The sequence below is a fragment of the Hylobates moloch genome, unplaced genomic scaffold, assembly GCF_009828535.3.
Source record: "Hylobates moloch isolate HMO894 unplaced genomic scaffold, HMol_V3 SCAFFOLD_18, whole genome shotgun sequence".
In the NCBI taxonomy this organism is placed as follows: Eukaryota; Metazoa; Chordata; class Mammalia; order Primates; family Hylobatidae; genus Hylobates; species Hylobates moloch.
This window is the reverse complement of record NW_026652293.1, coordinates 12,977,323-12,992,804: the sequence shown is the minus strand read 5'-3', so window position 1 is coordinate 12,992,804 and position 15,482 is coordinate 12,977,323. Positions and strand designations below refer to the sequence as shown.

General features: G+C 38.9%; 1 protein-coding gene across 5 annotated transcripts in view; it reads left to right on the top strand.

The window, feature by feature from the left end:
• CAMSAP2 (calmodulin regulated spectrin associated protein family member 2) overlaps positions 1-15,482 on the top strand; it is a 123,933-nt gene that overhangs the window by 69,782 nt on the left and 38,669 nt on the right. For all 5 annotated transcript variants that reach the window (XM_032137632.2, XM_032137629.2, XM_032137631.2 and 2 more), the window contains exons 3-4: positions 892-1,053; positions 9,051-9,134. In XM_032137632.2, the coding sequence (XP_031993523.1) occupies positions 892-1,053; positions 9,051-9,134 (246 nt within the window). The remainder of the gene's footprint in view (positions 1-891; positions 1,054-9,050; positions 9,135-15,482) is intronic.

Below are 15,482 nucleotides of genomic sequence, written 5' to 3'. Positions count from 1 at the left end.
GTAGATTAGTGGTTATCTATCAAAACTTAAATTGTGATTGCCCTTGGACCCAGTAGCCACAACTAAGAATTATCCCTGGAGAAATACAGTGTTGTAACATTGTAATGCCAAACAGTGTAAATGTGTACATATTTGATAGGCATTAAACTTTTTTGTAGGAATATATACCAGACTGAAGAAACTGGTGGAGGGAGGGGCACTTTATATACTGCTGTAATGTTTGGGATTTTTTTTTAGAACTTCCATATAACAGTGTGTGTGTGTGTGTGTGTGTGTGTGTGTGTGTGTGTGTGTATCTATCTATCTATGTATCTACTGTCTATCTATCTATGCCAAATCTATCTATCTGTGCCAAAGGCTAGAAGTCCTGTTCTGGATGAATTAGATGAGGAAGAAGTTGGAGGCAGGAAAACCAGTTAAAGAATTTTTTGCCTTGTTCAAGTGTGAGAAATGTTTGGGTCTGAATTGGAACTGTGACAATCAGAATGAGGAAGAGGGAAGATCTGAAAGATAGAGAATCTATAAACTTGTACTATGTGGGTGAGAAGAATGAGGAAAGACCATCAAAGATGGTTCTGAAGTTGGTAAGTTATATTGCTGAGTAAGTGACCATGACATTATAAAAAATAGGAAAAACAAGAAAAGAAGCATTTTTGGAGTAGAAGATAATGAGTATCTTAAATATAGATCCTCAATAAGTATTTGAACAATAAATTAGTTTGGGTCAGTTAGCTCATCTTTAGCATATACAATTTATGCTTTCTTACTAAGGCTGGTCTTCTTGTAGTTATTCTGCTGCTTGTTAGGAGATGTCATTAACATTTCAAAATATGTAAAAAGCAATTTCTAAGTATAATTTTAAAACTATTTGTTCTTGTTTTATATTTTCAGAGTGCACATTTGGCCATGATCGATACCCTCATGATGGCTTATACTGTAGAAATGGTCAGTATAGAAAAAGTAATTGCGTGTGCTCAGCAGTATTCAGCTTTTTTTCAAGCCACAGATCTGCCCTATGATATTGAGGACGCTGTCATGTACTGGATAAATAAGGTAGGATTATACTCACTTGAGTAAATTGCATCTCACAGCCAGAAAACATGAAATTCTAAATTATACATTGCCACTTCATTACTCTTTTTGTTTCAAATCAAAATGTAAACTTAAGTTGTAAAATGCACTTAAATTTTTTATTAAAAAAGCTTAAAACGATGAAAATAGATTTCTGTATACTCAGCAATATTTATAATTACTCCTTTTTTTTTTTTTTTTTGAGAAGTAGTCTCACTCTGTCACCCAGGCTGGAGTGAAATGGCACGATCTCGGCTCACTGCAACCTCCGCCCTTCAGGTTCTAGCAATTCTCATGCCTCAGCCTCCCAAGTAGTTGGGATTACAGGCGTTTGCCACCACACCCGGCTAATTTTTGTGTTTTTAGTGGAGACGGGGTTTCGCCATGTTGGCCAGGCTGGTCTGGAACTCCTGGTCTCAAGTGATCTACCCACCTCGGCCTCCCAAAGTGCTGCAGTTACAGGCATGAGCCACCACGCCTGGCCAATATTTATAATTACTCTTAATGATTAATCTAGTTCATACCAGATTATGAAAAAATTCAGAACACTCCTAATAGTGAACTATACACAGTGGTGTTCAGTAAATATTTTTTGAATTCATTTCAAGAATGAAATAATTTTCTTACATTTCCAGTTAGGGGATTCTTAGGTTTGCTTGACCAAGTTGCACAAGATCGTATTGATTGTGGATTCCTCTTCTTGGAAATTTTTATGGAACTGTGATTTGTGCTTTGAAGATGCTTAATTTGTCAGCTTATCACTCCCTTTGCCAATTTGAGTAGTTAATTTGTCTTGATCCACTTTCATTTACAACTGTCAGCCAAGAGAAAATTAAACCTTATCTGAAGACAAGCACTAAACAGATTTAAAAGAAGTTATATCTCCAGGTGTCCTTTCTTGAAAGCTGGCATGAAGCTCAATAAAAAGCTAAATGTAAAAAACACTATTACAGCTATCTTCATTATCCATAATATCAGTATCATTGTAGAAGGACTGCTTAATACTTTGCCTCTGGAGTTCCTTTATTTCTTCATCTTTAGTAATCTTTCCCCCACTCCTCCTCAGCTGTAGAAAATCACAGTCACATTCTAGACCTATTCATCTTGAGAAACTATGCAACCTTCACATCCCATTACAGACTTCCCATTCTTGAACAGTTTCTCCTATCTTCTTGACTCACTTGCTTTAAATTTTTAAAATGTTCAACCTCATTATGACTTATAAACCATTGAGCCTATTAATTTCTCACAGTCTTATTGGACTTCATATTTGTCCATCTTGAACTTAGATTTTATTTTTTTGAACTTAGATTTTTATAAGTACTCTCAGTTCTTATGTCTCCCCTTCCCTCCCTGTTACTCATTTGGTAACAGCTCAGATGGTTTAGCTTAGTTACCCATTTTATTTCTAACCTGCATTTGCAGAGGCAAATATTGCTGGAGAAACTTAAACAAGGAAGTTGGTTTCACTTTAAGTTCATAAGCACAAACTTCCACTGCCAGTCCAACAAATGTATCCCTAAGTTTGCTTTCCCATGCTTCATGACAACTGTGTTACCCATTTTCCTCTAATTCTCGGACCTTCTGTAACCCTTTCCCTACTACTGTCAGCTAAATTTGCCTTATCTTTTCTTGAGACCAGAGATGGGAAGGCTTTAGGTGGGAATTATCTTCCCTTTATACTAGCAGATCTGTAAACAGTTTTGGATCGCCCTCATTGCCTTTCTTTTGTCCTACTGTTAGAATGAAGAATTTCCCCCTTCACATCAAATGTGAGTTCTCCACTACTTGCTCTAGAACTTTCTTCCCTTTTTCGTGGTCATTTGTCCTGTACTTCAGTTCTTACTTTTTAATGTACATAAGAATCACTTGGTGTATTAGTCCATTTTCTTCTTGTAACAGAATACCTGAGCCGGGCGCAGTGACTCACGCCTGTAATCCTAGCACTTTGGGAGGCCGAGGCAGGTGGGAGGTCAGGAGTTCAAGACCAGCCTGGCCAACATGGCGAAACTCCGTCTCTACTAAAAATACAAACATTAGCTGAGCATGGTGGCAGATGCCTGTAATTCCAGCTACTCGGGAGGCTGAGGCAGGAGACTCACTTGAACCTGGGAGGCGGAGGTTGCAGTGAGCTGAGATGCTGCCAGTGCACTCCAGCCTGGGTGACAGAGTGAGAGCCTCTCAAAATAATAATAATGGTAATAATAATAACAGAATACCTGAAACTGGGTGATTTATAATGAAAAGGGATTTATTTCTTATAGCTATGGAGGCTAAGCAATCCCAGGTGAAGAGGCCACTGGTGAGAGCCTTCCTGCTAAGTGGGGACTCTGCAGAGTCCTGAGGCAGCACAGGGCATCACATGTCTGAGCATGTTAGCTCAGGTCTGTCTTCCCCGTCTTATAAAGCTGCTAGTGATAGCCCATTGATCCATTGATCTGTGAATTGGTTCTGCTCTCATAACCCAATCACCTCTTAAAGGTCCCACCTTTCAGTACTGCCACAGTGGAGATTAAGTTTCAACATGAATTTCAGAGGGGGGCAAATACTCAAACCATAGAACCTGGGAACGTGTTAAAATGGCTGATCTGAATGAGGAGGTGTCTAGGGTGAAGCAGGAGAGTCTGCATTTCTAACAAGCTCCAGGTGATACTAACGCTGCTGGTTTGGGACCACACTGTTATTTGTTCACTCCCACATTGTCTGACTCTTCCTGCCTATTGGATCATTCTTATAAGAATACAGATTTGGGCCGGGTGTGGTGGCTCACACCTGTAATCCCAGCACTTTGGGAGGCCTAGGCAGGCGGATCACCTGAGGTCAAGAGTTCAAGACTAGCCTGGCCAACGTGGTGAAACCCTGTTCTACTGAAAATATAGTAATTAGCCGGGTATGGTGGCGGGTGCCTGTAATCCCAGCTACTTGGGAGGCTGAGGCAGGAGAATTGCTTGAACCTGGGAGGTGGAGGTTGCTGTGAGCCGAGATGGTGCCACGGCACTCCAGCCTGGGTGACAGAGTGAGACTCCATCTCAAAAAAAAAAAGAATACAGACTTGGAGGCTGGGCGCGGCGACTCAAATCTCTAATCCCACTACTTTGGGAGGCTGAGGCGGATGGATCATCTCAGGTCAGGAGTCCGACACCAGCCTGACCAACATGGTGAAACCCTGTCTCTACTAAAAATACAGAAATTAGCTGGGCGTGGTGGTGCGTGCCTGTAGTCCCAGCTACTCAGGAGGCTGAGACAGGAGAACCACTTGAACCTGGGAGGTGGAGGTTGCAGTGACTCGACATTGCCCCACTGCACACCAGCCTGGGCAACAAAGCAAAACTCCATCTCAAAAAAAAAAAAAAAACAAAAAAAAACCAGACTTGCTCTAGTGTCTTCCATCCTAAGAAACAAAACTTCCCCATCCAAATACAACCCTATTTCTGCATACAACAGACTCTCTCAAGAGTTGTTTGCTATTTCTTTAGCCTGCTCTTATCTCTCTCTCCCATACCCATTCCTACCCTGAAATTGTTCCTGAGTTGGTCAAAAAGGCAAATCCAATCAATATTTTTCTGTCCTTAATTTAAACTCAATCTTTACTTCTAAAGCATGAACCACCTTTTTGAAGTTTCACTGGAAAACCCAAGGTGTTTACCAAGCCCTCCTCTACTTGGTGGGATTTGAACACCAAACTCTGTCTCCCCTGTGGTGGCAGTTTCTTTGGCTTCTCAGCAGTTTTCTCCCTGCACTTCTTAGAATCTTTCCTACACATGCACAGTCCAGGGCTCAGCCAAGAGTTGAGGGAGTTTGTATGCAGATTTTGGGCCTCCCCCATTACTCTTCCTAGAATATTCCTCCTCAGTATCCAGCTACTCTAGCAGTGCCAGATTTCCCTTGATTCCTCCTGCCAACCAGACTACAGTTTTCTCCTTGAGTTCTAGTCAGTGCACTGTTGAATTGAGGGTAAGGCCATATAAACATGGATTTCACTCAGTGTGTTTCTTTCTTTCCAAAGTTGAATTATTTCTTGCTTCTACTTGCTCTTGGTTGCTCACCAGTACCTCCAACAGATGCTTTATATATTTTGTCCAGAGTTTATAATTGCTCTCTGCAGGGATTAGTGTGATGCATGCTATTCTACTATTACCAGAACCAGAATTCTAAAAGTATCTTTTTATAGTGCAGCTTGGATCATGCCATTCTTTTGCTCAAAACTCTTCAGTGACTTCACTTTACCCCTAAAATAAAATGTAAAATTTATCATGGCCTGCAAGGTACCACCTAATCTGACCCTGTGTACTCCATGCTAGGCTCATGGCCACCATTTCCCTTTCTCACTTCTTTAACTTCATTCCCGTTAGATGCCCTTTCTTACCTTTGAACCATTGAACCTCATGTTTCCTATTCCTGGGCAGCTCAGCTCCCAGATTTCTGCATGGCTTAGTGCTTCTGCTCTCCATCAGCTTGGGATAGCACTTTTTCCTGACAACCTTATCTAAATGAAGTGCCTCTATCAACCCCTTGTTTTCTATACTCTAACACTCTACTGTTTTTCTTTCATAGCGCTTTTCAGACTAATTACTTTTCTTAATCATTTAATTTTTTAAAATCTGTATTCCTAACTAGAATAGTCTATGTGAGGATAGGTACAATGAACTTTTTATTTCTAGTGCCTATGATGACCTTCTTTCTTCTTTTCAGTTTTAGTATTTAGACTAGCACAGTGTTTGATAAAGAGATTATATTTAATAAACACTAAATTAATAAAGAGAAGAGATAGTTTAAGCCATTGAATTAAGCTAGGCACTTTAGAACTTTGGAAATCTACACAGAATTAAGGAGATCACTTAACTAGGAATGTTCAGCAGCTTTATGCAGTCATATCCACCTCATTTCATTTTCAAATTAGGTTTAAAACAATTTGATTCAATCTGAACTGCAGCGTATTTTTTCCCTTGTTCCATTCTACCAGCCCCAGCATTATTTTTTATTCTCGCATTATGACTTCACCCTTGCCTCTGAGATTTAGTATATGTTTTCTTCTTCTGGCTGTTGTTTTGGCTTGTCCTAACCCAGTTGCCTTTTTTCCTGGATAATGCATCCACAAGTATAAAAAAACCTACCAAAGAAAAATGGCAATAACATGGCTAAAATAATTATCAGCATAGTGGCTAAAATGAATTTAAACTTAAAAAAGCAAAATCACAGAAGACAAGATTATATTGAATGATTGAATCATGCAGAGGTACACAAAAATCATGAATATATTAACCTTATATTATTTGGCTCTACCTCTGTTTCAGATCTCATTTTGTAACTTCTTTGGGTTCACTGTGTCATTCTGTTACTTAAACACGCAAGTATTTTTCCTACCACAGGGCTTTTGCTTATGTTTTTCATTCTCTCTCTGGAATGCTCTTTCCTCTACTTTTTCCATAGCCAGCTTGTTCTCTTTAAGATCTCAGCTTAAAGTTACTTTTTAAAGAAATTGTCTTAGTCTGTTTGGGTTGCTATAACAAAATGCCTTAGCCTAGGTAATTTATAAACAGCAGAAATTCATTGCTCATAGTTCTGAAAGCTGGGAATTCCCAGATCAAGGTGCCAGCAGATTCAGTTTTTGGTCAGGACTTGCTCTCTGCTTCAGAATGGCAGCTTCTTCTTGTGTCCTCACGTGGCCGAAACGGCCACTGTGCTCCTTCAACCCCCTTTATAAAGGAACCAACCCCATATGCAAGGGCAGAGCCTCCTGACTTAATCATGCCCCAAAAGGCTACACCTCTTAATATTAACACATTGGGGATTAAGTTTCAAATATGAACTCTGGGGGGCAAACATTTAGACGAAAGCGAAGGCCTTGTCTGATATAACCATCTTTTCTAAAATAGGTCTTCCTGCTCCCATTATTTTCTACTCACACTTTAATGTATTTATAGCATTTACAAATGGCTTTTGTTGTTGTTCTATCTCCCCTGCTTCATGAGGACAGGAATCACTTTGGCTTTGTACTCCATTGTATACCTAGCCTCTTAATACAGTATCTGGCACATAACTGGCATTCAGTAGATATCTGTTGAATGTCCAGATAACATGAGTGAATGGTGGTTTAAAATGTTAATTTGTGACCACTTTGCTTTTTGGACAGAATCAGATAAAAACCTCTTTAAAAATGAAGATATTTCCTCAGTGGGGAAAAAAATAAAAACAAGGATATTTCCAAACTGGCAGATCAATTACGACTACCTGACAATGAATTAGAAAGTGTTTTGTTTTTTAACTTAAAGAGAATGAGGCTGAGTGTGGTGGCTTACGTCTGTAATCCCAACACTTTGGGAGGCTGAGGCAGGTGGATTGCTTGAGTCCAGGAGTTTAAGACCAATCTGGGAAACAAGGTGAAACCTTGTCTTTACCAAAAACAAAACAAAAAACAAAAATTAGCTAGACATAGTGCTGCACGCTTGTGGTCCCAGCTATTCGAGAAGCCAAGACAGGAGGATTGCTTGAGCCCAGGAGGCAAAGGTTGTAGTAAGTCGAGATCACGCCACTGCACTCTAGCCTGGCTGACAGAGGGAGACTGTGTTTCCAAAAAAAAAAAAAAAGGTTGGTGGGTGGGGAATGAAAATACTACAAAACAAACAAATAGAAAACATTATAAACTTTCCCAGGATTTGGTCCTGTCTTCTTCCCCTCGCACAATTGGTAAAGAGACCAAAATGCTTAAAGATACATGGGTGTTATAAAACTGTTTTGTAACACCATATATTACCATGATAGAAAATATGGGGTTGGGCACGGGGTGGCTCATGCCTGTAATCCCAGCAGGTGGGTGGATCACCTGAGGTCAGGAGTTTGAGACCAGCTGGGTCAACATTGTGAAACCCCATCTCTACTAGAAATATTTTAAAAATTAGCTGGGTGTGATGGTGGGCGCCTGTAATCCCAATTCCTCGGGAGGTTGAGGCAGGAGAATTGCTTGAACCTAGGAGACGGAGGCTGCAGTGAGCTGACACGGTGCCACTGCACTCCAGCCTGGGCGACAGAATGAGACTGCGTCTCAAAAACAAGAAGAAGATATGAATGATTTTGTCAACATGTCAGACTAAAACTACAACTCTTCCTGTTAGGAACACCTAAACATGCTTGATAAATATAATTAGAAAAGTTTATACTGCAGAGTTGAGTTTAAAGGAAGAAAAGGGAATTCTTAGGTGCCAGAAACAAAGTGGGGACTGAAAGTTTTAGTGGCTAATGGCGTTAATATTTTCTACAGTGCCATGATTAATAAATTTGAACTTTTATTGATTGTTACTAGAGTGACCTTAAAATCATTAACTCAAAACCGAAAATTATCTAAAGTCTTCTCAAGAAATAATTTATGCACGATGTAGACTTTTTTTTTTTTTTTTAACTGTTTTTGGATTATGGACTGCTTGAATAATCTGATGAGAGAGAAATTAAGCTCTCTCCCCAAAAAGTTTTCATATGCAGAAATTTTGCATGTGTTTTAACTGTGGCATTATGACTGCCCTAAACTCCCCCACGATCATGGATATGTCTGAAATCATACCTTAAGAACTTGATTCACAGTGTTATTTATTGATAACAACAACATTAATTTTAGGGAAAATAACTTTCATTTACTAGTTCTAAAATAGATTGTAAAATTTTTATTTGATATTAGTTTGCTTCCTAAGCATTAAAACTGACATTACCGAGTACCTTTTTTCTGTTAGCGCTCCAACCAGTTCCTGACATATAGTGTCTGCTCAACAACTGTTTGATAAATTAACGAATTCTAGAATATCAAATGAGTACCCATAAACTATTTTTTTCTGGTTGTGAAGCTGAAATTTTCTTTATTTAAGTGAGACTGATAATTGACATCAGGGCTCTGACTATAGGCACCTTAATGTGTGTTATTTTATTGTTATATTTGAATAGAAATTCAAAAAAAAGAATACAAATTCAAACTGATATTTTTATATTTTAAGGTAAATGAACATTTGAAAGACATAATGGAACAAGAACAAAAACTGAAAGAACATCACACAGTTGAAGCTCCAGGAGGTCAAAAGGTATTTATTTCAAAAACAAAAAGGTGCCTTTATGAGACTGTATATATGTTCACATATTTGTATTATTTTGGGAAATGTTAATAGTTGTGTTTATTAAATTATTTTTTAGTGGTGTTAACTGTACCCTAGAAAGCCATACTGTAAACACTAAGTAAATAGAAGTACAAAATGAAGGTTAATTGGATGATGGTGTTTGTAAAAAAATATATTAATGACTAGAACTCAAGTTCTGAGGTTCTTTTGTCAGAAATAACAGTTTGTCTCTATTTGGTAAAATGTGCAAAACAACAAGGAAACAATTTTAAATGTTCAGGCTTTATAATGACATGCAGCAAGACCAACATTTAAAACAATATTCCCAGAATTTCACTGGGTGCGATGGCTCACGCCTGTAATACCAGCACTTTGGGAGGCCAAGGCAGGCAGATCATGACGTCAGGAGTTTGAGACCAGCCTGACCAACATGATGAAGCCCCATCTCTACTAAAAATACAAAAATTAGCTGGGCATGGTGGCGTGTACCTGTAATCCCAGCCACTCAGGAGGCTCAGGCAGGAGAATCGCTTAAACCCAGGAGGCGGAGGTTGCAGTGAGCTGAGATCATGCCACTGCACTCCAGCCTGGGTGACAGAGCAAGACTCTATCTCAAAAAAAATATATATATATATATATAGGGCCAGGCGTGGTGGCTCACGCCTGTAATCCCAGCACTTTGGGAGGCCGAGACGGGCAGATCGCCTGAGGTCGGGAGTTCGAGACCAACCTGACCAACATAGTAAAACCCCGTCTCTACTAAAAATACAAAAAATTAGCCAGGCGTGGTGGCCGGTGCTTGTAGTCCCAGCTACTCGGGAGGCTGGGGCAGGAGAATCGCTTGAACCTGGGAGGCGGAGGTTGCAGTGAGCCAAGATCGTGCCACTGCACTCCAGCCTGGGCAATAAGAGCAAAACTACGAAATATATATACACACACACACACACACACACACACACACACACACACACACACACACATATAGTTTCCCAGAATTCCAAAATGTACAGTATGGTTGTTCTGTGAAGAAAGAAGAAACATTAACATGGATTTATTCTTTTAAAATTCTCAAACAGACTTTTAGAGTTTTATTCTCTGAAAATTTAGTTGTGTGTTTGTCATATGCTAAGACCAAAAGCATATTTTCTGTGATATACTATATCTTACGTCTTTTAAAATGTATTGTAATTGGAACCCTTTAAACAGGTTGTAAAGTATTAGAATTGAGGTATAAGAAATTGTAATAATTTGGGCCGGGCGCGGTGGCTCACGCCTGTAATCCCAGCACTTTGGGAGGCCGAGGCGGGTGGATCACGAGGTCAGGAGATCGAGACCTTCCTGGCTAACACGGTGAAACCCCGTCTCTACTAAAAATACAAAAAAAAAATTAGCCGGGCATGGTGACGGATGCCTGTAGTCCTAGCTCTCGGGAGGCTGAGGCAGGAGAATGGCGTGAACCTGGGAGGTGGAGCTTGCAGTGAGCCAAGATCGCGCCTCTGCACTCCAGCCTGGGCGACAGAGCGAGACTCTGTCTCAAAAAAAAAAAAAAAAAAAAGCAATTGTAATAATTCAGAAACCTTAATCTCCATTTGGATTAAAGTTTCTTCATTATTACACAGTACTTCTATTATTTTGAGCTTATTCTTATTCCACTAGTCCCTGATCTCTCCATAAAAAGAGAAAGAAGGAAAAGGGAAGCTGTTCTGTCTCTTATCAACTTCAATAGAAAAATCTTGTGGAGGACCACATACAATTTTGTCTGACTTTGATGTTTTGGGATCACAATGCTTTCCCCCATTTGGTTAACTGACTGGCTCCTGAAAATACGATTTGTGCTTAATCCTTCATCCTAACTCTGTTGAGGTCCTTTCACCTAAAGGTAGATGAGAATGGACTTCTCCTTCTTTCCCATCACCCCAGATTATGTTTCATTTCCCTGCTTCCAGCCAGTTTCTATCCTTGCCTCTTCCCTGTTACGTCCCACAGTCTTTTCTTGTCAGCTTCCTTCTTCTCTTTTTCATATCATAGGAGCTGAAACTTTTGCCTTGGAGATATGTGTAATCCTGCCCCTCAATTTTGCTCCTGGCTTTTATCAGTAATAAGGTTGAGGTGGCATCGTTCTAAATTATAACACTCATGAAATTTCTCTATAGAAATCTTGTATATTATATATAATGGTTAAATTCTGTAGTATTGCATACACATTATGAACCAAATGGGGATTTTATATGATGACAGAGGGCCCAATAAACATTTTTTTTTTTTTTTTTTGAGACGGAATCTCGCTCTTTTGCCCAGGCTGGAGTGCAGTGGCGCTATCTCGGCTCACTGCAAGCTCCGCCTCCCGGGTTCACGCCATTTTCCTGCCTCAGCCTCCCGAGTAGCTGGGACTACAGGTGCCCGCCACTGCGCCCGGCTAATTTTTTGTATTTTTTTAGTAGAGACGGGGTTTCACCGTGTTAGCCAGGATGGTCTCAATCTCCTGACCTCGTGATCCGCCCGCCTCGGCCTCCCAAAGTGCTGGGATTATAGGCGTGAGCCACCGCGCCCGGCCTAAACATTTTTTTAATGAAAAAAATGTCATTTGTATTTCAAACAACCAAATAAAGTGATCTTGAAGAAAAAGTGTATGGAATCTAGACACTGTTGTATCACATGGCTTTTACTTTTTCACAGCACTTAGCTCCATGCAATTGCACGTATTAACTGTACAACTAGTATTTGTTGAATGGGTGACTGAGTGAATAAAGAGATGATGGTGCAATTCATTTTTAAATATTTGATTAGTATACATTTTTAGTTTAGCACATACATTGCATTTACCCCTTCATTTTCAAATGAATTTTATCCTTTTTCCCCCATTGTTTTTGAAAATTGAATCTTTGTGAAAATAAGGGTTAATTTAACATAATCTTACTATAGGTTCAGGTGTTGTCATTATGAAGAAACACACTATCACAGAATAAACTAGGGAAAGGAATCTTGCTCTGTTACCTAACAATGGGATTTTTGGCATTTGAACTATGTACTTGGTTTGGCTGGAAATATTATCATTCCATTCTTGGTTTTTAATTCTGTAAAAGCAAAATTCATGCTCCTTTTCTTCTTTTACCAATGAAAGAGAAAATGACTTGCTCTTTCTTATCACTATACAGTTGGTAAGAAGTTGCCACTCTTTCCATCTACTTCAGTCAGCTTTTCTAGTGAGGCGTACTCAGGAGCCTAGCCCTGTTGCCTGTTGCTTGTCCAGCTATAGACAAAGCCCATGGTATTGAATAATAACATATCTTACCTTTCGTCCTTGCCCAACTACTCTTAACTCAGATGCCCAGTAGAATTTGTTTTATGAAATATCTTTTTATAACCATATTCTTGGTAAAATATATGCACATGTTGAAGGATACTTGTACTATATATTATTAGGGTTGGACTGAAATGAAAGATTTCAAAGGTATTTCTTTAGGGTATTAGATCCTCCAATGATGTATTTCTGATCATTGGATTGGGTGGTGTCCTAAGAGAAAGGCATTTTAAATAGTGTCATGTCCTAGGAAAATGTTTTGTTTAAACAGTTTACTAATGTTATTTTCTCTTTTTTTTTCCTAGTTGCTCATTTTGCTTCTAATACTTCTTTTGATTGTAAATTAGGGTGCCTAATTAAATTTGAATGCCAGAGAAACAACAAATAATTTTTTTATAAGTTGCACAGGTGTCTTGTATTGTGTGAGCATCTTGTATTTATTTGCTAAATCTGGAAGCCGTACTTGAACGATTTCTGAAGTTTATAGCCAAGATGACATTAAGTCCAACATTCATTCTCTTGAAGAGTTTGCATAAAGTACTATGGTAAAATGAGTACTGCGCATAAAGTCAGGCTAGTTCTGCCACTAAATAGCTTCATGACCTTTACAAAGGCACTTGACCTCTCTGGGCCTTGGGTTTTTTTTTTTTTTTATCTGTAAAAATTAAAAGGTTGGATTAAATGGTTTCTAAATTCTGTAATTAAAAAGATGTTCAGTTTTTCCCATCTCAATATGTTAGTAAACATGAGACAAAAACAAAAGGTTGGTGAAAATAGTAAATAGTTATCATAGACTTTTCTATATGTATATTACTAGTAGATTTATGCTAACTGTGTGCATGAAATATCTAGGAGTACTTTCTAGAGGATGTGGGACTTCAACAGGGCCTTAGATTTCATGATACTAGATCATAAGGAACAATATAAGTAGTGACACTAAGTCACAAGTGAAGGCACATGTGGGAATTACTGAGTGGATGAATTTGGCAGAATCAGTTTTGAAAGAGCTATGAATTCATGAGTTTGTATTCTAATACTAACTATATAGAGAATGAAGTTTAATGTTTCTCAAATTTTTTTTTTTTTTTTTGAGACGGAGTCTTGCTCCGTCACCCAGGCTGGAGGGCAGAGGCATGATCTCGGCTCATCGCAACCTTGGCCTCCTGGGTTCAAGCAATTCTCGTGCCTCAGCCTCCCTAGTAGCTGGGATTACAGGCGTGCACCACCATGCCCAGCTAATTTTTTGTGTATTTTTAGTGGAGATGGGGTTTCGCCATGTGCTGGTCTCGAACTCCCGACTTCAGGTGATCCCCCGGTTTGGCCTCCCAAAGTGCTGGGATTATAGGTATGAGACACCACCCCAGCCAATGTTTCTCAAAGTATTAAAGATACATGTTTACTTAATGTGGCATTTGCTACTTTTTAAAAAAATATTTGTGAGGTATTTTACAAGGGAGTAGGAATTAGGTGAAGGAATTACCTTTGGAGAAAAGACATCCACAGAGCTCTAATTGCTTTTCACTTTAAGGTGTATCTCAATATAGACTACACTTTCCCCCTGTGAGAGAGTAGGTAAATGCTTATACCTCTTTGCCTGATTACTTCAGCCCTTATGAATTTCTCCGTTGACTAAAATTCCTTAACAATTAAAAACTATAACCCACTTTTTTCTCCTTCAAATGCTATTTCTTCAGATAGTACTATTTGAGAGAAGGGCTCTGAAGTAAAATACATTTGGGAAATGCTACCTAGTCTGTGCCCCTTTAAGAATGTTGCAATCCATTTTAGTACATTAAAGCCCAGTCAAAGAGACTGTCTAGCCATTTTCCAAACATTTTTGATCTTTGAACTGTTTTATGAATGACTTTTACTAGCATCCCATAGAATTAGTGTTCTTCAGTACACAATGTAGAAAACGGTAATTTGTAACGTATAACTTTGTACTTAAGTTGTCTATTTAATATGTATATAAATATATAAAACATTTAATGTTCAAATATAGCACATCATTCTCAGATGCATCATTTAATTTGACTCTTAGATTTACCTTGATTTCATTTATACCATTATTTTAGTTAACAAACTGTGAAGACATAGCCTGTCTAAATTAGATAATTTTTGTTTTGAATCCTACCCTTAAGATTCTGTATTATAATTATAAATCTATCCATATGTAGCCTTCTTCTTCTTTTTTTTTTTCTTTTGGAAACAGGGTCTCACTCTATTGCCCAGGCTGGAATGAAGTAGCGAGATCATGGCTCACTGCAGCCTCAATCTCCTGGGCTCAAGCAGTCCTCCCACCTCAGTCTCCCAACTACTTGGGACTACAGGCATGTGCCACCGTGCCCATCTAATTTTTTTACTTTTTGTAGAGTCAGGGTCTCACCATGTTGCCCAGGCTGATCTCAAGCTCCTGAGCTCAAGCAATCCACCTGCCTTGGCCTCCAAAAGTGCTGGGATTACAGGCCTTTGGCCAATGTGTAGGCTTCTGTGGTCAGTGCTAATTCCTTTCTTCTTTTTTTTTTTTTAAAATGTTTTTTATATTAATAGGGATGGGGTTTCGCCATGTTTGCCCATGTTGGCCAGGCTGGTCTCAAACTCTTAGCCTCCAGCGAGCCACCCGCCTCGGCCTCCCAGAGTGCTGGGATTACAGGCATAAGCCACCACACGTGGCCATTTCTTTTTTTTATCCCTAATATCAACATACCTTTTCTCTTTCATAATAATTTACTTGCCCTTACAGGAAACACAACAACCTAGAGTATGTCCCTGTTCTATTATTAACTCATTTATTATAGTTAAGAGAACTTGGCATTTTTAACATTTTTTTTGAATTCAGAGATGGTACCATGGTTTTAATCTTTACCTAAGAGTATGATAACTATTAGATTTCTCTAACAGTTGTATAAATTAATAGTCTTGTGCATTTGGACACAAGACCCTATAAAGACTTGGATTGGTATAGATCTAATATAACTTTTAAAGAACTTTTATTTTATTTTGAAATAATTACA